This window comes from Plecotus auritus, assembly GCF_963455305.1.
Source record: "Plecotus auritus genome assembly, chromosome: 12".
NCBI classification, from domain to species: Eukaryota; Metazoa; Chordata; class Mammalia; order Chiroptera; family Vespertilionidae; genus Plecotus; species Plecotus auritus.
This window is the reverse complement of record NC_137778.1, coordinates 22176219-22197662: the sequence shown is the minus strand read 5'-3', so window position 1 is coordinate 22197662 and position 21444 is coordinate 22176219. Positions and strand designations below refer to the sequence as shown.

Here is a 21444-nt window from a genome sequence, read left to right as displayed (position 1 = left end):
TGGGTTTTATGAAAAATTCCTGCTGGCCGTAGGTAAAGGGAATCCTATTCCTTGAGCTGCACACTAGTGGTTGCCACAACTGGTAACTGAAGACTCAATAACCTTTACCAATGTTTCCTCAGTGACTGAGCTATCTTGGAAAATAACTGACATGCAAATTATATCTAGGAAAGAATGTTCTGAGTCACAGCTTCACAAACTTCTCCACTGAAGTATCAGTAAAGGTTTAAGGGTCTATTGTTGCTCAAAAAGACAACCACAAGAATAAAATTTCTATGAAGTCCTTTGTTTTATCCTAAAACTTTCTTCCCAATGCATAAACACCCATCTCTCATACACCCCTCCCCAAAACTACCCAAAATCTTTAAGTAAATTGACCCGAGGAGATAATGCACTTTACTTTTCCTGTGCCTTTAGAACCTCCTGGCTCATGCACACATGCCATCACACTCACACTGGGACATATTTATACCCCAGTTTGAGAAACTCAGTTGTTGTTTTTTTTTGTTTGTTTTATTTTAAAAATATTTTTATTTATTTCAGAGAGGAAGGGAGAAGGGGGAAAAAGATACTAACATCAATGATGAGAGAGAATCATTGACCGGCTGCCTCATGCACGCCCCCTATTGGGGATTGAGCCCGCAACCCGGGCATGTGCCCTTGGCCTGAATCAAACCTGTAGACTACAGTGATCGGCAAACCGCGGCTCGCGAGCCACATGCGGCTCTTTGGCCCCTTGAGTGTGGCTCTTCCACAAAATACCACGGCATGGGCGAGTCTATTTTGAAGAAGTGGCGTTAGAAGTTTAAGTTTAAAAAATTTGGCTCTCAAAAGAAATTTCAATCGTTGTACTGTTGATATTTGGCTCTGTTGACTAATGAGTTTGCTGACCACTGCTCTATCCACTGACCCAAACCAGCTAGGGCGAGAAACTCAGTTTTTAGCATTTCTGCTTTTGATGAATCTGGTCAAATTTCAAAAACTAATGTAAAAATTATATTTAAAGGTAACATTCCTTGAATGGAGGCTTATGTTCTTAATTTGGCATGTCCACTTCCAATTAATACCTACCTCATGCTGAACCTTACAAATAAAAAGAGTATGTTTGGCCCAGCTGGCGTGACTCAGTGGCTGAGAGTCAACCTATGAACCAGGAAGTCACGGTTCGATTCCTGGTCAGGGCACATGCCTGGGTTGCAGGCTCGACCCCCAGTAGGATTCCCCAGGAGGCAGACAATCAATGATTCTGTATCATCATTGATGTTTCTATCTCTCTCTCCCTCTCCCTTCCTCTCTGAAATCAATAAAAATACATATATATTAAAAGGCATATGTTTGATAATTAATGCGACAGTTTTGTGGAGTGAAAAATTATCCTGAAATATATTTTCTCCCAGTAGACTCAAAAGAACAAACTTACGCAAATTAGCAATCCAATTCATGTACACAGTGACAATCTCCCATACTTCTATTTCTTTCTCATAAAAGTTTCATATTTCCTATCCTTGTTCAAAAAACCAATAATGGATGATTTTATTTGGTCATGTTCTTAGTGTTCCCTTTTATAAGCATTTACTACTGAAATAAACTAATCTGAGAATATTACTACAATAGAAACCCTTCGTACTGTTCCTTTCACTGATCCATATAAACACAAATGAGAGATAAATTGCCTAGGCCAGCGCTGCTCAGAGCAAGTCCACAATAACATAAGAGGCTTATGCCAGACTGTGAATCACTAGACTACTTTCTTCATGCCCAAAGTCTTGCTCCAAAAAAAAAAAAAAAGAAAAAAGAAATGTCAGCTGAACTAAATAATAGTGTACTTGGTAATGTAGTTGGTTTGCATTTTGGGTACAAGTTTTTTTTTGTTTGTTTTTTTTTTGTTGTTGTTTGTTTGTTTTTTTTTTAACATATTTTATTGATTTTTTACAGAGAGGAAGGGAGAGGGATAGAGAGTTAGAAACATCGATGAGAGAGAAACATCGATCAGCTGCCTCCTGCACACCCCCTACTGGGGATGTGCCCGCAACCCAGGTACATGCCCTTGACCAGAATTGAACCCGGGACCCTTCAGTCCGCAGGCTGACGCTCTATCCACTGAGCCAAACCGGTTTCGGCATGGGTACAAGTTTTTAATCTCATTGCTAACTGGTAACAAACAGTTCTCAGATAGGCAGCCAGTCATGGACAACATGATTCAGTCAACGAGAAAAGGTGTACAGTGAACCCTACCTCTGCAGCAGATGAATGCTGCCATATTACATATAATACAAATTCTGAGGATGAGGAAAGTTTACGTGTATATTGTGTGGTGTTTTTTCTAAAAGACGATCTCATTTTATCCTTAGTAAGCCTATAAAGTAGACAATGTGGCATTACCTCATACACAGGTTAAAAAAGACAATTACACCCTGGCCGGTGTGCTAAGTTGTTAGAGCTCCACCCTGTGGACTGAGGGTCTGGGGTTCGATTCCCAGTCAGGTCACATACCCGGGTTTCAGGTTCAATCCCTGGTCAGGGCACATGCATAAGGCAACTGATCGGTTTCTTTTTCTCTTTTTTTCTCTCTCTCTCCCTCTACCTCTCCCTCTTCCTCTCTCTCCTCTTCTCTCTAGAATCAATGAAAAACATATTCTCACTTTTTAAAAACAGACAATTATGAACCAAGAGTATCTGGGTCCAGATCACCTAGCTAATTTTAGAGGCAGAATCTAGAACAGACCCCTTTATTTCCTATCCACTAATGAAAACTGAAAAGTAAGGGATATTACTCAGAAGCTTACCTTTAGTGATGCTGAGTGTGTTATCACCACTTGCTACAAAATCATAAAGTGCAACAAAGAGATTAGGATCACTCTCAGTGGCTCCCAGCAAGTTCTCCTTGGAGCTCCACCTGATGGCCTCGTTCAGTGCTTGGGGTTCAACATCACAACCATAGGGGCGGTGCAAGGCTTCTGAAAGACATAAGAAGAAAAAGAAATTCACAGTAAGTTCATCTGAAATTCACAGCTGTAAATTCATTTGAATTCATTAAGTAGGCAGTATTTTAGCTGCTGGCATAGATGGACGGCTCCAGGGAGGGACATAACTATATAGTTTTAGAATAATGAAGAATGAGCAAATGTCCCCTAAACACAAGAGAAGTCTATTTGTTGAAAATGTAACAAGATAGAGAAAACACAAAACGAAAAGAACACAGTTAACCGTGCTTTATATGCAGGCACCAAAATCAGAAATTAACAGGAAAAGCAGTTTTCTCAAAATGGAAAGAAGAATTCTCAAAAAGAACTGGCAATTTGTTTTATAAAAATACAGGATATTTTGTTATGGTGGAGTGGTGGTTTTAAGAAGGAATAGTTGTTTTATAAGTCCTCCCAAACTCCCCTCCTTCCCTTACTCTGTCCATATAAAACAAATTGTGAAAAAGAAATTTTTAAAATATGTACATATTGTATAAATCCAGACCCTCCACTTACATCTAAAAATAGTGCTTCTAGAAAAAAAATATCCTAAAATTGCCTGTTAAACAACAGAAAAATGTTTTGGATTCATACAATATTCTCGCCACTCCAAAATAACTTTGTGTTACCATGCAACGCTGTCTATAATAGTTTACAATTGTTTTAACGAAAAAAAGTTCTACTCTATTTTCTTTTCCTTGGTGATACATTTTTGTAAAATAGGCACTTAAATGAATGCACTAGAAAATATCACCAACAATGTACATGTACTGAGTTTCTGTCATGTGTAATGGTAGAAGCCTTGTAAGAACTGGTTTCTTCCTCAAGGCTTTATGGTTCCTAAGTTTAGTCATACTACACAAACCATCTTTTTACAGCCCAGGCCAATTATACAAAAAAATACTCTGTTCTTCTAGTAGCAATTTTCTTAATAACTGGAATTATTTTTAGCAGCTATGTGCCACTAACTTTTGTCTCTCCCTTTCTCCTCCAAACATTTTTAATTTAAAATTGGTTTTATCATATTTACAGGAGAATAAGCCTTTAATCTGTGGTTTTATTTCTTTTCAAAACCATTTCCTCCTCTCCATCTCTACAGCCAATGACTTAGTTCAAATCCCCATCGTCTCTCACCTGGACTACTGCCTCCAGTCTTGTCTCCCTCAAATCCATCCTCCACACAGCTGGCAAAGTGATCTATTCAAAACAAAAATTTGACCATGTCACTCTTCTTAAAATTATCCTTCAATAGTTTACCATCAAGCTAAAATCTCTTTAATATCGCCTTCAAGGGCTTTAAGATCAGGTCTTTTATTTCTCTAGCTTTACCTCCACCCACTCTACATCTCAAATTTTAAATGTTAACATACACTGTGATGCTTCCTACCTTTCTGCCTTTGCTCACACTGTCCTATCTGGAATGTGGTCTCATTCCACCCTTTTCTTGACTGGCTGACTCATTTCATAACACTCAGCTCCAATAACCTCCCCTAGGAAGCCTCATAGATTCCTCCTCCTGGTGCTCTCAAAAAAACCATTGCATTTGCTACATTAATACCCTCTATCTTTATCTTTATTATATCCTCAATTCATGTTTGTCTCCCAAACTTCACAATGTGCTCTTTGGCTAAGAATTTTTTCTTTCTAGCAAGGACTTATATGTGTTCAATAACTGTTGATTGAATGAATGATCAAATTACACAAAAATGTAAGCGACAGGAAACAATGGCATGCATTTGAATATTAAAATAGCATTAATCAATGTTTTAAAAATGGCTTCATCACTGTCTATACATGAAATAGACAAATTCCTGTTGTAGGTTGATCTGTAATTCTAACAGTTTTTAGAGTTTATTTCACTTCATCACATTCCTTATCCTCTTAAAAGGAATGTATATTTAAAAATCCACAGCTAATTAAATTTTGTTTTACATTTAGAATAACTATGACAAACCTAAAGCTATGTCCAGATGTCCTGACAGTTAATTTGAAACAAATGTGTAGCTCTTTGTTTAAAGGCAGAGTTACAGTGACTGGGAATTAGAATTATAAAACGAACAAAACACTGTATTATATGAAACATCCTTTAAACTGGCTACATGTTCTATGTTATTATTTATTCTAATGAAAAATTATCGACTTTAGCAGAATTTCCATTGGGTTATGAAATGCCAACCAAAAACCTTGAAAGCTTGAGTACAAACTTCTAGCTATAAGATGAGTAAGTTCTGGGGGTCTAATGTACAGCAAGCATAGTGATTATAGTTAATAATACTGGACTATATACTTGAAAGTTACTAAGAGAGTAGATCTTAAATGCTTTCACCACAAAAAAAGAAATGGTAATTATGTGATGTAATGTGTGTATTAGCTAAGGCTATGGTGGTAATCATTTTGCAACACACAAGTGTATCAAATCAACACATCATAAACCTTAAACTTACATATTCATGTATGGTCAACTATATCAACAAAGCTGGGTGGTGGGAGGGGGATAACAAAAAACCTTGGAATCATTCATGATTCCTTTTTGCTCTCACATATCACAACTAACCCATCAGGAAATTCTACTGGCACTGATTTCAATATTCAGAATCTATTCACTTCTTACCCCTTCCACTACTACCACCGTGTCACAACCATCATCTCTTACCTAGATTATTTCACTATCCTAACTGATCTCCATGCTTCTATCCTTGTTCTCTATTGTCTAGTCTCAACACACCAGCCAGGTTTTTTTTTGTTGTTGTTAATCCTTGCTAGAATATTTTTCCCATTGAGAGTGGAAGGGAGAGGGAGAGACATAGAAAGAGAAACATCAATGTGAGACACGTCAACTGGTTGCCTCCTGCATGCGCCGCAACCAGGGCCAGGGATCAAGCCTGCAGCCAAGGTACATGCCCTTGACTGAATCAAATCCGGGGCCCGTTCAGTCCTGGGGGGGGTGGTGGGGGGCCACAACACTCAATCCACTGAGCTAAACCGGCTAGGACACACCAGCCAGTTTTTTTGTTTGTTTGTTTGGGGGTTTTTTTGTGTGTTTTTTTTAATATATTTTATTGATTTTTTTTAGAGAGGAAGCGAGAGGGATAGAGAGTTAGAAACATTGATGAGAGAGAAACATCGATCAGCTGCCTCCTGCACACTCCCTACTGGGTATGTGCCCGCAACCAAGGTACATGCCCTTGACTGGAATCGAACCTGGGACCCTTGAGTCCGCAGGCTGACACTCTATCCACTGAGCCAAACCGGTTAGGGCAGGGGTGGGCAAACTTTTTGACTCGAGGGCCACAATGGGTTCTTAAACTGGACCGGAGGGCCGGAACAAAAGCATGGATGGAGTGTTTGTGCGAACTAATATAAATTCCAAGTAAAGGAGCGGAGGGGAGAGCAAGAGAACCGGATAGAACAGCCGGATCTGGCCTGCGGGCCGTAGTTTGCCCACGGCTGGGTTAGGGCCACCAGCCAGTTTTTAAAGCATAAATCAGATTTTATTACTACTCTGCTCAAAATCTTAGATGGCCCCCTATATCTTATAGTAAAATCCCAAGTCCTAACAAGGGCCTACAAGGCCCTTTACAACTTATCTTACCCAATTCATCTTCCTACTCCTTCTCCCCTAATATACCCCATTCTGACCACTGGCCTCCTTGGACAAGGCAGACACTCCCCTGCCTTGGGACCTTTGTACTGGCTTTACCTTCTACCTAAACCATTCTTCCCCAAGATATCCACCACATGACACTTCACTCAAATGTTACCCCCTCAGTGCACTATTTTTTGACTGTCTTATTTTAAAATATATCTATTCCTGACAACACTCACGCATTCCCCATATCTCCCTTCCCAATGTATTTCTCTCCAAAGCTCTTAATACCACAAAATATATAATTTACTTCTAATCATATTCCTGTGTATTAAGCTAACTCCCTCAACCAGAATACCAGTTTTATGAGGACAGAGATTTCTGTCTGCTTTGGTCACTGATAAATTATAAGCACCCAGAACAGTGCATGTATGTAAGGGGCTCTCCAAAAAGATGTGGTGTAAATGAATCATGTACTCGGAGGATGCTCTGAGAGGACGAAACAGAACACAAAGCTCTGAAGTCGGTAAAGGTTTCAGAGAAGAGAAAGCATTGAAATTGGATGAGCAGGAATTCTGCACGGAAGACAGTAGAGTGACAGACTGTCAATGTGCAAGACATGTCTATGACATGTAGTTCACATGTACTGAAGAGGAACTCCCAACAAGCTCAAAGGAGGATTGTTAAAGGCAAGTCAGTTTCTTAAAAACCATGTTATTTGACAAAAGGAGAAAAGAGAATGAGACCTACTGCACAATCTTATATAAACTTAAAAGATACACAGGGTTGGGCAAAAGTAAGTACAGTTATGAGTATGCAAAACAGTTTATTCTTGTATTATTTATTATTATATTATTTTCCATACGAACAACTATAAACCTACTTTTGCTCATCCTGTATTCAGACCAAATAGTAATGTACATTTCTCAAGTATACAAAATAATAAAAACAGGATAAAAGTAATTTTTGAAGCCAAAGTACTAAAGAACCATAATGGAAAACAATCCTTTTTATTGCCCACTCTCCTTCTCCCCATCTCTGGCTTTATAACCTTTATGATCAAGTCAAAAGATCTTATTTCCTTCCTTCTTTTTTCCCCGCTCAGTCTTTTGTTCTCAGAAAACTAAGGGTCAACTTTCCGTACAATCTGTCTGCACAGGATATCCACAGAAACGCCATCCTACCACTAGCACAAAACAAAGGGAAAATTTTTCAAAGACAAAACAACATCCTAACATTTTCCTGAGGCCAAGAATGAACATTTATTAAATCATAAAGACTTAAAGAACTAAATGAGGAGAACAAGCTAAAAAATAAAGGTTAAAAAACACAAAGAAAAAAACCCCACAGGAAAAGCAAGTAGTAAATGTTACAGTGCTACCCAGTGCATCTAGTCTACACCACTTTCCTCAACAATTTAAAACAGAAAAACATATACATGATTCAAAATGTCCTGCACCCACCCAAATTCAAGTGTATAGTCAGGAAATGTTTTATTTTTGAACAATGTGAAGTGACTACTACACATTAGGTACCTTAGACAGGAAGATAGATCTTTTATTAATCATTGTTATAGGGTAGATCACACTTAGATGAGACAACAGAAGACTAATTTTCATATATAGAATATAAGACACAGGTAGCAGAAATACATTCTGAGTATTAAGAAAAGGTAGTTTTATTACCTTTTTCTACTGATACACTTGCAGGATACAATAAAAATAAGGCTAAACATAAAAATAGCTTATACAAAGTAAATTATCAGGATTAAACAGTTAAAATCCAGATTAAAACTCAAACTCAAAGATAAATTTAATGTTTAATTGTATTAAAAACACTTTTCACCAATTAGTCGTTCAATAGCTTTTATCAATTTAATTAGAAATCTGTCAGGTAGAAATTAGAAAAATTAATATACAAATTTTCAGCTTAGGCATTTCCAAGTATTTTACAAACACTTATATTGCCAGAATTCTACTTTACCAAACTGCATATTCTCCTAAAAGCTAATACTTTATAATACCTGTTCAAAAATTATTTAAGGTGGTTGGATAAATCATTCAACAATTCTCAAAAAATAGTTTAAGTTCTTCATATCAAGCCACATGTATCTTAAGACCACAAAATACTACATATTACTCATTTATTCTTCTTTTCAGTAAGTACTTATTGAGGTCCTACTGTAAAATACCAGAAAACACACACACACGCGCGCGTGCACGCACTATCACCAGCTAAGAAAAAAGACAGTAATAGATACGATTCATTTTTTTGAGATCTCCATTCACACTTGATTACTGTGCTTATCTACCCTCCCCCAAACTATCACCTCCGAATCATACCTGTTAAGGTGGGGAGAGCAGTTTCTGAGGCCTCACTGCACAGGCAGCAAAGCAACGTGTCCTGATCTCTGCCATAACTATCAGGTGGAAGAAGAACTGTCCCCAGGACCATTTCTCTGACCAGAAAGCATGAAAGTTAAACTGTTCTATGTCATGAGGAAGTCTTAGAATTCCACTCTGACAAGTAATACCACATGCATGTGACACTGAGTCATACACCCAGTGGCAACCAATAGAAGTGTAAGAATTTACAAATGGCAAAGTAGGCTGGGGATAACCTAAAGGAAAATATTTAGCAATTAGCAAAATACTGAGTCAGAATAGTTACTTCAAAACCACAGGAACTCTTTTGGAAAAAAATCCCACAAAAACAAATAAGTAAAAACCCACACATATGGGTAGCAAATAATAAAATATATAGGGACTGGTATATATAGATAGGATTTCATTCATAATGGATGATGAAGAAAAGTTTTCCTTGGAGAAAACCTGTTTACAATAAAACACCAACTACACTTTTTTAAAAAAGGAAACGCCTAAGGAGACTCATCTTTTGCATCACTTAAATTAGTTCAAGAAACCACAAATCCAAAGCCAAAGAAATAGTTACAATCTGATTCATAAACACAGAAGCCCGGCAATTACTCCTTTCACTAACACTGTGACTCTATCCTATATAATAAAACCCTAATATGCAAATCGACCGAAAGGCTGAACAAGCAGTCACTATGACACACACTGACCACCAGGGGGCAGATGCTTAATGCAGGAGCTGGCCCCTGGTGGTCAGTGCGCTCCCACAGGGGGAGCTCTGCTCAGCCAGAAGCCGGGCTCATGGCTGAGAGCGCAGCAGTGATGGTGGGAGCCTCTCCTGTCTCCGCTGCAGGCGGGCAGTAAGGAGCGATGGGTCCCAGACTGTGAGAGCCCTGGACTGGGAGAGGGATATCTGACTGCCGGCTTGGGCCCGATCCCTGGGGCCTAAGTAGCTTAATAAAGGTTTAAAAATATGGCATAATAGTGTTGAAAACTTTTCAGTGCTAAAACTTTTAAAAGCCAAAGCCTAATCTTTTTTAATATATAGGAACAAAGTTAAATAAAATTTAAGAATATGAAAATAAGAGTACCTTATGAGAATTAAACTAGTAACACCTACAAATAACAAATGAATTGACTGGTATAATCTACAAAAATAATAAAAGAATGTTTGTAACTATACAGCTGAAAACACTCACTGATTTGATATATATTTATTAAGCACCTACTATGTACCACTGAGCCAGGTTCCAGGTCAATAAAGGTAACAAGGTAAAATGATAGGATAGCAGGATTGAAATAACCTTCAATAAAGCTGAAACAAAATTATAATGTAACCTTTAGAGGAAGAATGACTTTGATGGCAGTAATTATCAGTTTAAACAAAGCTTATACTTTTAATAAAATTAACCTTTACAAAACTAGTTCTGTTTACATAAATGACTAATGGTTATCTCAGTTAATGACTCAGAATTTCAAATACCACGTTGAATTTTTCCTTCCTTAGATTATAAAAATATATATATAAGGAAAAGGAACTCCATAATCTATGCTCTATACATATCTCTATAGATTGTATGGATTCTAGAGCATATGATTTATTATTTAATCAGTAAATCTGCTATTTAAATTACCAATAATTAATAGTTACATTTTCAAACACTTTATAACCAGGAGTAAAGAGGTGATTAGATAAACAAAATGTGGTATATAGATACAATGGAATGTTACTAAACCATAAAAAGAAATAAATTGTTTATAGAAGCTACAACATAAAAAAAAAAAAAAAAAGCTGCAACATAGAGGGGCCTTGAAAACATTATGCTAGGAGAACCAAGATGGTGGTGTAGGTAAACGCCAATACTTGCCCCCTCCCACAACCACATCAAAATTTCAACTAAAATAGCCCTAGCTGGTTTTGCTCAGTGGATAGAGCATTGGCCTGTGGACTGAAGGGTCTCAGGTTCGATTCCAGTCAAGGGCACATGCCTGACTTGCAGACTTGATCCCAACAGTGGGGCGTGCAGGAGGCAGCCAATCAATGATTCTCTCTTATCATTGATGTTTCTATCTCTCTCTCTCCCTCTTCCTTCCTCTCTGAAATCAATAAAAAAGGTAAAATAAAATAATTACAATTAAAATAAAGAACCATCATCATTCAGAGCGGCCTGAAAAGCTGGCTGAATGGAAGTCCTACAACTAGAGAAGTAAAGAAGAAAGCACACTGAGACTGGTAGGAGGGGTGGAGGCACAGAACAGGCTGGTCTGACACCCACGTGAGGCGTGTTTTTAATCCGAAGAGATACCTCCACTGCAGAGGCCTCCCATGAGAAAGAAGCAAGGGGTCCCAGCCCCACACCAGACCCCTGAGCTGGGAAGAGAAGTCCCTGTAACTTCAGGCTGTAAAAACCAGTGGGGATTGTGGCTGAGTGAAACAGAGGCTGCTGGAGACTCAAGCAGTCCCTCTTAAAGGGCCAGCACACAGACTTATACAGTCCCCCTCCCTCTGAGCTCCAGCATTGGGGAGCATCATTGGGGAAACCAGACACATACAGGAAGGAACTGGATTGTCTGGCATTGGAGCAGGAACTCAAAGTGGCTTTCTCCCAAATGGAGGTGCTCGCAGGGGTCATTGTTTCTGTACTGGAACCTCACCCCCTTGCAGAGCTGACTGGCAGGCATTTCTGAGTTTCCATCAGCATGGCTCACACTTTTCACTCCACCCTGGTGATTCCCCGAGACCCCGCCCCATCCAACTTGCAGCCTCATCCAAGCTTTCGCAATGGCTTTTCCATATGAGTAGCCTATCCTGGCTCAGGCTTCAGACTTTCCTAAAATCTCTTAAACAAGCAGCAGCTGGCGTCAGCATACCCCATACCTATCAATATGAGGCCAAAGACCCGGCACTAGCACCAGTCTGCCTTACTTCACAACTTGGCCTTGCCTGGGCATTTCCAAGCCCAATACAAATAACAGCCTTCTGCAGATCGCTGGGTAACTCCTGCCAGGTGGTCCCAGGCAGTGGCTGACTTTGCATCTCCCGGAGGCCCCAGAGCCAGTGCATCTGGTGGACAGCTTCAGACCATACCAGATTATAACTCTACATGTCCACAAGCGACACACTCAAGAGGCAAGATCCAGGACAAGCCTTGAAGTACTCCCACAATTAGAGATCAAACAGAAAGAAGAGGTGTCAGCAAAGGAGACAAGTAAGAACCAGCAAGGAAGAAAAACTACCAAGATTGAGAAGGATGACTGAGGAAGGAAGAAAGGAAGGAATGATCACTATAGTTATCTGCTGTTAAGGTGTTAATAAATGAATACAAAAAAATATTCACTGCTTTTATAAGCTATATAGTAAAAATTTCTCCACAGTCTTATAAATCTTCAAAAGCTTTATTTTTAATGGTTCTATATATTCCATCTTTCAGAAATATCATCATTTCTAATTTGGTCCTATCACCAAATAACATTTATATGTATATTATAACCTCCAATTTAGCATTACCTCATTAGGGCAAATTTTCAAATCAGAGGCATTTTAAGACTCATGATACATATTTCTAAACCACTTTCCAAAAAAATTTATCTCTTTATACTCAACTATGCGAGAATGCTCACTTCACAATGGTGCTTATATATTTTTTTAATTTTAAAGACAAACAGCAGTTACTTGTTTAAATTTGCAACTCACTGCTAGTAAAGTAGGACACTTCCCATTTATTTTGCTAACTATATTTCAATTTATTTCTAGTAAGGTGAAACACTTTCCCATTTCTTTTGTTGTTTATATTTCCCATTTTGCAAGCTGTCAGAAGCATGGGCAGTAAATAGAAATCAACAAATGGGAAATTATAAAATATAACTTCATGTTTCTCCTATCTCTAGATATAACGAAGAAAAAAAAATGATTCTTCCTATTGTAGGCCCTAAATTTCAAATACCTCACAAATGGAGCTGTCACTTTTATAACAGGTAAACTAACCCACAACAGACCACCTATCCCTTTTTCATATCAGCATTAAAGAGAGCACTGCAGAGAGGTGGGCACAAAGTATTTCAGGATCTAATGATAGATCTTAAAATACATTCAGCTCCGTTATTATTGAGATGAAGAAACAAAGCTGGTGTCAGAACCAGATGATCTCTAAGGTGGCAGCTGCCATGTCCCTGCCTATTACTAACCCTTGCTGCTCACTCTCCCAACACAGCAGCTGGCAAGAATTCTAAGAAGAAAGGAGAGCATCATTATGATACTTGACTCTCAGCATTCACCACTTTACCTTTCCTTTTGTGAGCTCAAGGCTTTAGGAACAAATACTGGCCCCTCATTACAAAAAGATCCCTAAAGTTAATAAGCTTTTTTAAATCCAAGAGAAACACTGGTGTAGAGAAATGGAAGAGATGCCATTATAGCTTTTTTATTTTTTTAAGTATATATTTTTATTCATTTTAGAAAGGGAGGGAGGAAGGAGGGGGGGAGAGAAAGAAAGAGAGAGAGAGAGGAACATCAACGATGAGAATCATTCATCGGCTGCCTCCTTCACACGCCCTACCGGGGATCGAGCCTGCAATCTGGGCATGTGCCCTGACCAGGAATCAAACGGTGACCTCCTGGTTCCTAGGTTGACGCTCAACCACCGAGCCATGCTGGCCGGGCCAGTTTTTTTATTTTGTGACAGGAAGTCTCAGAGTTATTAAATTAGCAATCCTTTTTACTAATCATTATTTATTAGCAAAGCACTTTGCTGGGTTTTATTGGACAGAGAGGCATAATGATTCTGTACTTGTAGAAACTTCATCTTATTAGAGGAAAAAAGACAAAAAAGGAAGTAATAATTATAGTAAATACACTATAGAAGCTGTCTTGGTTTAGTACAACAGTTGCTGTTTTAGGCAAAGAGATTACTTAATCAGAAATGGTCAGAGAAGTCAGATCCAAGGAGAATCTAAGAACTTGAACTACCATTTAAAAGATAATACAGGAATTAAATAGACAAAGAGATATACCAAACATAGTAGTGATTAAAATGCCATTTTGATTGTTGGGTGATACACTCAAACTGAGAGTGCATCCAAGCTAAGAAGAAAGGCCATTAACTACGATTACTAACGACCTAAAGAGAATTAATCTTGCAATATTTTGGAGTTTCTTCAGTTGCTTTTTTTTTAGTGGTCAAAATGGTTTACTCACATTTGGTAAAATCAGAACTGAAATGATGACACGTATACAAGACAGATAAAGTGGTTCTTTCACTACAGTCCATTGTATCCTTAATGCTCCATCCCTGCTGCCCATGATCAGGACATGTGGACTCAACAGAGAACCATCTCAACTGGCAGCACGCTCCACTTCAGTCCACATGGCTGGCCCACCCTCATTCAAAAGCCCACACAACTAGTCTCTGAGACTTGATGACCAGCTTTCTTCCTTTTCCTCTGCTATCTTTTCCCAGATTGGCTCCTTGATGTGTTCTGGTAACTGTTCTAATTTTGTCTTTGTAATTTCCATGGCAACTCCTTCAGGTAAGTTTCGCTGAATGTATACCAAGTAGACATCTGCTGTACTTCCAGTTAGATGTTTTAGCTCTAAGCATCAGTAAAGTGTTCTCAGTTTATACTGAACTCTGTGCTTCTTGAAAATATGCACTGATTTGAGGAAGAGTAAATCGCTCTATTTTCCTTGGAGGTTCATGTACTTCAAAAGAGATACCAAGTTCTTGAGCAGCAAGCACGGCGAAATATTCATAACTGTCCAACACAGCCTTACCATGGCCTTTTACTAAAACTGACAGGCGCTTATATAAAGTGTCTGGTTCATCAGAAATAGTTATCGCAGGCTTGGTCAAACCCTTGGGAACATCAACATGTAGGTTTGAAAACTGTACCCACTTCATCCTGGAACTGAGAAGAAAGCCACCATTTTTTTTTTTTTAAATATATTTTATTGATTTTTTACAGGGAGGAAGGGAGAGGGATAGAGAGCTAGAAACATCGATGAGAGAGAAACATCGATCAGCTGCCTCCTGCACACCTCCCACTGGGGATGTGCCCGCAACCCAGGTACATGCCCTTGACTGGAATCGAACCCGGGACCCTTCAGTCCGCAGGCCGACGCTCTATCCACTGAGCCAAACCGGTTTCGGCAAAAGCCACCATATTTGGGTATACTGCTCTTAGAACTGTTTACAGAAAAATCCCTCGAACCATCCATTTTACACCATTACTGTGCCTCATAACTCAACAATCCAGCTTTTCCAAATCCTTTACTGTCAGCTCCCCCTAGTGGATCAAAACTTCTAGTTGTAGGAAACATGGTACTATGGTACTATATATATTTAATTTGCCATCTGTTTTTCCTTTAAGCTTTCCTGCCAGAGACGCAGGCACAGGACCCCCAGCGCAGCTCGCGCCACCATGTTGCCGTAGGCGTCCCAGGATCCTTCAGTTGCTTATTTTTAACTAGAAACCCAGTGCATGAAATTTGTGCACAGGTAGGGTCCCTAGGCCTGGCCGGCAATTAAGGCCAATCGGGGCCTTCTGGCTGCCAGCCAGGGCCTCCCTTCCCCGGCTGCTGGCTGACGGCTGCTGAGTGGGGCCTCTCTTCCCCAGCTGTCAGCTGCCGCCTGCTGGCCAGGGCCTCCCTTCCCCGGCTGCCGGCGGGGCCTTCTTTAGTTCCACGCCACCCCCTGGTGGTCAGCGCATGTCATAGCAAGTGATCAGTCTCCCTATCAAACTCCCATGGGGACAACTTGCATATTAGGCTTTTACTAGTGTATATATAGGCTTTTACAGTATCTGACTTATTTTAGCCATACAAATCTTCAACTTGAGCCCAATAAATTTATCCTTACCTTTTAATGGATTTAGCACCCCTTTCAGATTATACAGAAAGAACTAAAGTTCTCAGTTATAATGTCAAGGTCTCCACTAAGCATTTTGCATGCATATAATCTCATTTAAGGACTCCATAATGCACTGAACCATTTTTTCCCTGTTTTACAAATAAAAATTGTCCACTCAGATATTTAAATAACTTAACAAATGACACCACACTTTGTGAATGGCAGAGTCCAAAGCTGCTTAATAAAGATTTATTGGATTAAGCAAAGTGTGTACTAACTTTAGGGATCATAACACTACTCTGAGAATTAAATTTAACTTAAACTAATCTAAATAAATTTAATTTACTGATTTTAATTTAATTCAAATTTTCCCTAACAAAAGAAATTAAATCCAAAAGGATGAGATTTTGTAGAGTAGCATTGAGCTTTGGAGGGTCACAAACCAGTAAACAAGTTGTCACTCTGGCTGAGACTGTGTGCTCCATACCCATCCAAAACCTCCAAACACTTAAAGGGCTCATTTGCTCCTGTTAGAGTGGGAGCTTTCTCTAATTACAAAACCACAGATATAAGACTTTGGACTCAAAGTCTTCCTACTGATATGTTATCATTATAATATCATTATCTACAGCCCCGAAGAACTAATATACAAATGCTCAGAAATATTAAATAACTTGACGAGTTGGTAAAGCCAGGATTCAAAACTCTAGGTCTTGTCTCACACAAAGCCTATGCTCCTTTCACTAGTTCAGGCTGCCTCCCTTTTTCAAGAGAGTAGTACAAAACACTGAGGAAAGTCCCTTTTTTACCTTCTGCAAAGGAATCTGAAGACAGCCAGGCTCCCCAAGTGAAATGACCTTGATCCATCTGTTCATACATAGGATAATATTGAAGAGTCAAATCTAAGAAACTAATCAGAATGTTAAATATGTGCTTACCAACCAGTCCATTCATCACAGGACTGGAAATTTAATCATTTACTCCCGGCAGCTGAGTAATCACACATTTTTCCAGAATTAATGCACAATGATTCAGAGTTTTAAAAATTTGTATAGGTCATGCCAGAACTTAGAATGCATAACAAATAATCTTTTCTCTAATTAACTGTACAACTTTCATCTCTTCTTTGAACAATCTTATTTAGATCAAAACAAAATAGACTGTCTTTCCTTTTGATTTCTCCTCCAAGGATGAGCAGACAAAAGTCTTTCCTAAGTATATGACTCACCTCACAAACATCTCACACACAAAAAGTAATGTACATGTGGGTATGCAGTAGGAGGTATTTCTTACAGTTCTAAAGGTTCTCTAACCTTACCCTTCAGGATGCACGTCACTGTCCTGCAAATAACTTAGCAACATAACAATGCTTTCATGTGATGCTAAAAATCAAAAGGCTGGTTTTTCCTGTTTTAGACCCATGGAGCTAGTTTCACAGTATCTATGAAGTGACATGTCCATGTGTATATATACTACACTCCCTATACTTGAGTCCTGGCTACAAGCTATTTCCTGCTGGCTGAACTCACATATTTCCAATTGACTTAACTAAGGGAAACAAAGACCTTATTCATTACCCTTATTTCAGAGACTGCTGGCTATCCAAAGCAACAGAATTCTCCCTACAGCGTAAGTGTTAGAGGTAATAAGAAAAAAACCATACTTCAAATTACAAAATTCTTTTGGTTAAGATTCATATTAATACACATTTTTTGTTCAAATAATATATAAAAAACTCAGCATTCAATCCGTTACTTCATTGCTGAATCCTCTATTTCTCTCCAGCTTAAAACTATCACTGAAATTGCAAAATTACTGAAAAGTTGTAATGATATATCTTAGTTAATAAAACTCTATATTAAAGTTATTTTTACTATATCTGTCAGTATCAAACTGTGAATACACAGAACTATAAGTACTATGTGAATACTATGTATTCACATGACTATGTGTACTATGTCTCATAGTAAAGTTCGCCATTAGCACTGGCCTAATTTATGATGTGGGGTAAAAATCACAGGACAGAAAAAAAATTAGGTGGAGACCAGAGGAATAGTTTAAAGGGTGTACAGCAACCCCATTTAGTTAGTTAGCTCCATTTTGGATATATTAAGCTTAAGAAACCTATTACACATCCAAAGGAAGATGTGGCATTAACAGCTGAATTTAAGAGTCTGAATTCAGAGAAGTTTTGACCAGAGACATAAATTTGGGAATCATCAACAACAACAAATATTTAAGGTCCTAAGACTGGATGAGCTTGTCCTGTGTGTATGTAGATAAACAAAAGTTTAAAAGAAAGACAGGAAAGGGAATGTACTGATAGATTGTTCCACAAATTTGAATTCTGATTAAAAGTCCTGGGTAGCTACACTTTTTTTTATACTTGGCTAACACAGACTAACAGATTTATATTAATCTCTCAAATAATCTGGACTAAATTAATGTATTTAGATACAGGCTTCTCTGAAGCTGCTTGTATTGATGCAAATCATTTCTTATACAAATACTCTTATGCACCATTCCTATATATATCAAAACACTACTTAAATTGAATACTAGACTTTTAGAACATGTATCAGTATATACCTAATTATCATATTAGATGAATATAATTAGTACATTTCTAATTATTTAATTCTCATAATAAACCTGTCAGGTAAATAACCCAAGATCATACAGATTTGCTCCAATTTCCTTCATCTGCCCTATATGCTATATCTACAATAATAAAAGAGTAACATGCTAATTGAGCGTACCTTCACGATGCCCACCAGCCAATCAGGAGTGAGTATGTAAATTAACCCAACAAAGATTGTGGGTTAATTTGCATACGCAGGCGCCAAGCAGCTGAGGGCTGGGCGGGACACTTGCATCGTCACCATGGCAATGACGCAGGCGTTCTGCACCACCCCAGCCGCTCTGGGCCTCTGGGCAGCATGGGAAAGCAGAAAGGCAGCTCTGGCCAGAGCGAAGGCGGTGCTGGCAGCCAGGGGAAGGAAGGCCCATTCTTGCACGAATCTTCCTGCATCAAGCCTCTAGTTTTATGATAAAAATTCATCTTTGAAACATAATACTGAGATGCAAGTCTTTTTAAAATATTTAAATTATATATTTTTTAAATTATATTCTTAATAATAAAACAAATATATACCTTTGTATATATGGCAACTTTTCAAGTGTAATCATTTAAATCCAGGGTTCCTCAACTATGACACTACTGACATTTGGGTTAGGTAATTCTTTGTTTTGGGGAGCTGATCTGTGCACTGTAGTATGGTTAGCAGCACCCTTAGCCTCTACCCACTAAATGCAAATAGCACCTCATCCCCAACTGTGATGACCAAAAATGTCTCAAAGGTTGTCAAATGTCCTCTGGAGAGCAATTCGCCCCCAGTTGAGAACTGCCTATTTAATCTTTACAACAATCCTACGATATATAGAGCTTTGACAAAAGTCATAACTGAGTGGTACTCAAACCTGTTTTCATACTTTGAATCCAGTGTTCATTCCTCTACAACAGATCTGCTTCCTTTTATATGCCCCCAACCCATAACCCACAGTAAGAAAAATATATGCTTGCATACAAACATGTACATTATGAAATAGAATTGTAAAGCATATTTTTACTACATATGATGCATTCTTATGTTTCCTTTCCTTTCCCTCTCTACCTTCTCAACTCCTGGTGGCTTCCCAATGAATTCATTTCACAACCAGAAACTGTAAAACTATTAAGGCAATAAAATGTGTCCAACTGTTGTATTAGTGTTCTAATGTGTTTTACAAAGTTTTCAGCATCAACAGATAGTACAGAAAAGTATTCTGATTAATCCTAGTCAGACCTAGATGATCCAAACCTTCTCAGATTTTGGTGCTCTGCTAATAAAACCCCAAACTGAATGATTCCCTAAAGTGGGTTCTCCAACACTAGTATACACACGAATCACCTGAAGCACCTGTTAAAAAACACATTATAGGGCCTCACTCCAGGTTTTTTATTCAGTTGACCTAGGGTGGTAACCAAGAATTTGTATTTCTCATCTCACTCAGAGGTGATACTGATGCTACTGGTCTAGTAATCAAACTTTCAAACTACTGCCTAGAATGTCCTTAGAAATGGGGATAAGGAGTTACAAAAAGAGAACATTTTTTAAAGAGAAGAATATGACCGGCTATATAACCCAACTCAAGAGTTAATATAGTTTTAAATGCTTATAAAGACTTATCATGTGCCACACTATTTTGGGAAACAAGTTAAGCCAGTATTTCCCAAAGTATATTCCATAAAATAGGTTAGTAGATGTCACAGGCCAAGTATTCCATAGTTAAATAAAATGGGAAAATGCTGAATAAAAGCCCCACAACAAAGAATGTCTAACTTATTAGAGTCATTGATATGGTCATGTTCAGAGTAGCCCTCCAAAAGGTAGGTACAGCATGAGCATATCTCAGATTTCTTTTCTCCGAGTCTCTTTCCACAGAGCATCGATAGACTAGTATTCCAGGGAATGCCCCTGGAATGAACCAACTTGATTGTGATGGATTATTTTTTTTTTTATGTATTGTTATATTCTATTTGCTAGAATGAAACACATAGACACAGACAACAACATGGTGGTTACCAGAGGGAAGGCGGGTGGGGGAAATTTAAGGGGACTAAATATATGGTGACAGAAGATGATTTGACTTTGGGTGGTAGGCACACAATGCGGTATACAGATGATGTATTATAGAAATGTACACTTGAAACCTATATAATTTTATTAACCAATGTCACCCCAATAAATTTAATTTTAAGAAGTCATGCCATAAGTATATCATCACAGAACACTAAATTTTAGTAATACCTACAAATGAGAATTTGCAGCTTAACTTCAGAACCTGAAATTTCTACATTTAATTTATATATAAACACTGTTCTGTTCAGAATTGTGACACAAGTTTAGAGGAAACTAAAATCCTTCCTAAACAGATAAAATTTGTGGAATTCAGCATTCCAAGATCTTTGCATCTTAGCAGAAACACATCATTGCCTATGTTGTTCAGGCAAAAGATAATAAAATATCTAAGGGATGAAAGGAATGTGCCAGTCCTCTTTTCCTCAGGGAATTCCCAAAGTCAATGAGACTAGCACCTGGTACAATGACTTCAATACAAGTTCAGAACTGACATTCCTACGGAGGGACTCACAAAAAAACCTCGATCATTCCTAAAGATCTACAATACAATCCTCTGTAATCCAAGCAGTCAGCTGTTTCACTGACTCTATGGAAGCATGCAACAACTGCACACATACACATGTTTCTGGGCATGGAATGTATGTGAATGTGTGTGGACATAAACAAAATATCTCAATCTACAGGAAATTCTAAAATGCCTAACTCTCAATAATAATTCATCAATGTATTAACTATTCAAATATTTATTGAACACCCACTTTGTGCCAAGCACTATGTAACAAGCACCAGAGGTATATCAGTAAACTGAAAAAATGAAATCTGGCCCTCATGTATCACCCCAGTTTAGACACACAAGTCATTTTTATTATATCAACCATCTGAAATAGGTAAAAGTAAAAGGTGATTAATTTTAGACAGCAAACTACATAGTATATTCTGGAAACTGAAAAAAAGAATTAGTATGGCACCAGGGTTTCTGTTTGTTTTTTGTGT

The 21444-nt window shown here is 38.2% G+C and overlaps 1 protein-coding gene and 1 pseudogene across 4 annotated transcripts in view; both read right to left on the bottom strand.

Annotated features, from left to right (window-relative positions):
• Window positions 1-21444, bottom strand: part of ABL2 (ABL proto-oncogene 2, non-receptor tyrosine kinase) — a 101654-nt gene that overhangs the window by 27305 nt on the left and 52905 nt on the right. The window contains exons 1-3 of one of the 3 annotated variants that reach the window (XM_080649004.1): window positions 8892-9018; window positions 4098-4160; window positions 2787-2957 (exon numbers count right to left, since the gene is read on the bottom strand). In XM_080649004.1, the coding sequence (XP_080505130.1) occupies window positions 2787-2957; window positions 4098-4160; window positions 8892-9003 (346 nt within the window). In that variant the 5' untranslated portion in view covers window positions 9004-9018. Of the gene's footprint in view, window positions 1-2786; window positions 2958-4097; window positions 4161-8891; window positions 9019-21444 lie in introns of those variants that run through there. The other 2 variants (XM_080649002.1, XM_080649003.1) reach the window with 2 other exon arrangements.
• Window positions 14323-14845, bottom strand: LOC308237199 (small ribosomal subunit protein uS10m-like; annotated as a pseudogene). The gene has a single exon. The product of its transcript is annotated as a small ribosomal subunit protein uS10m-like (transcript).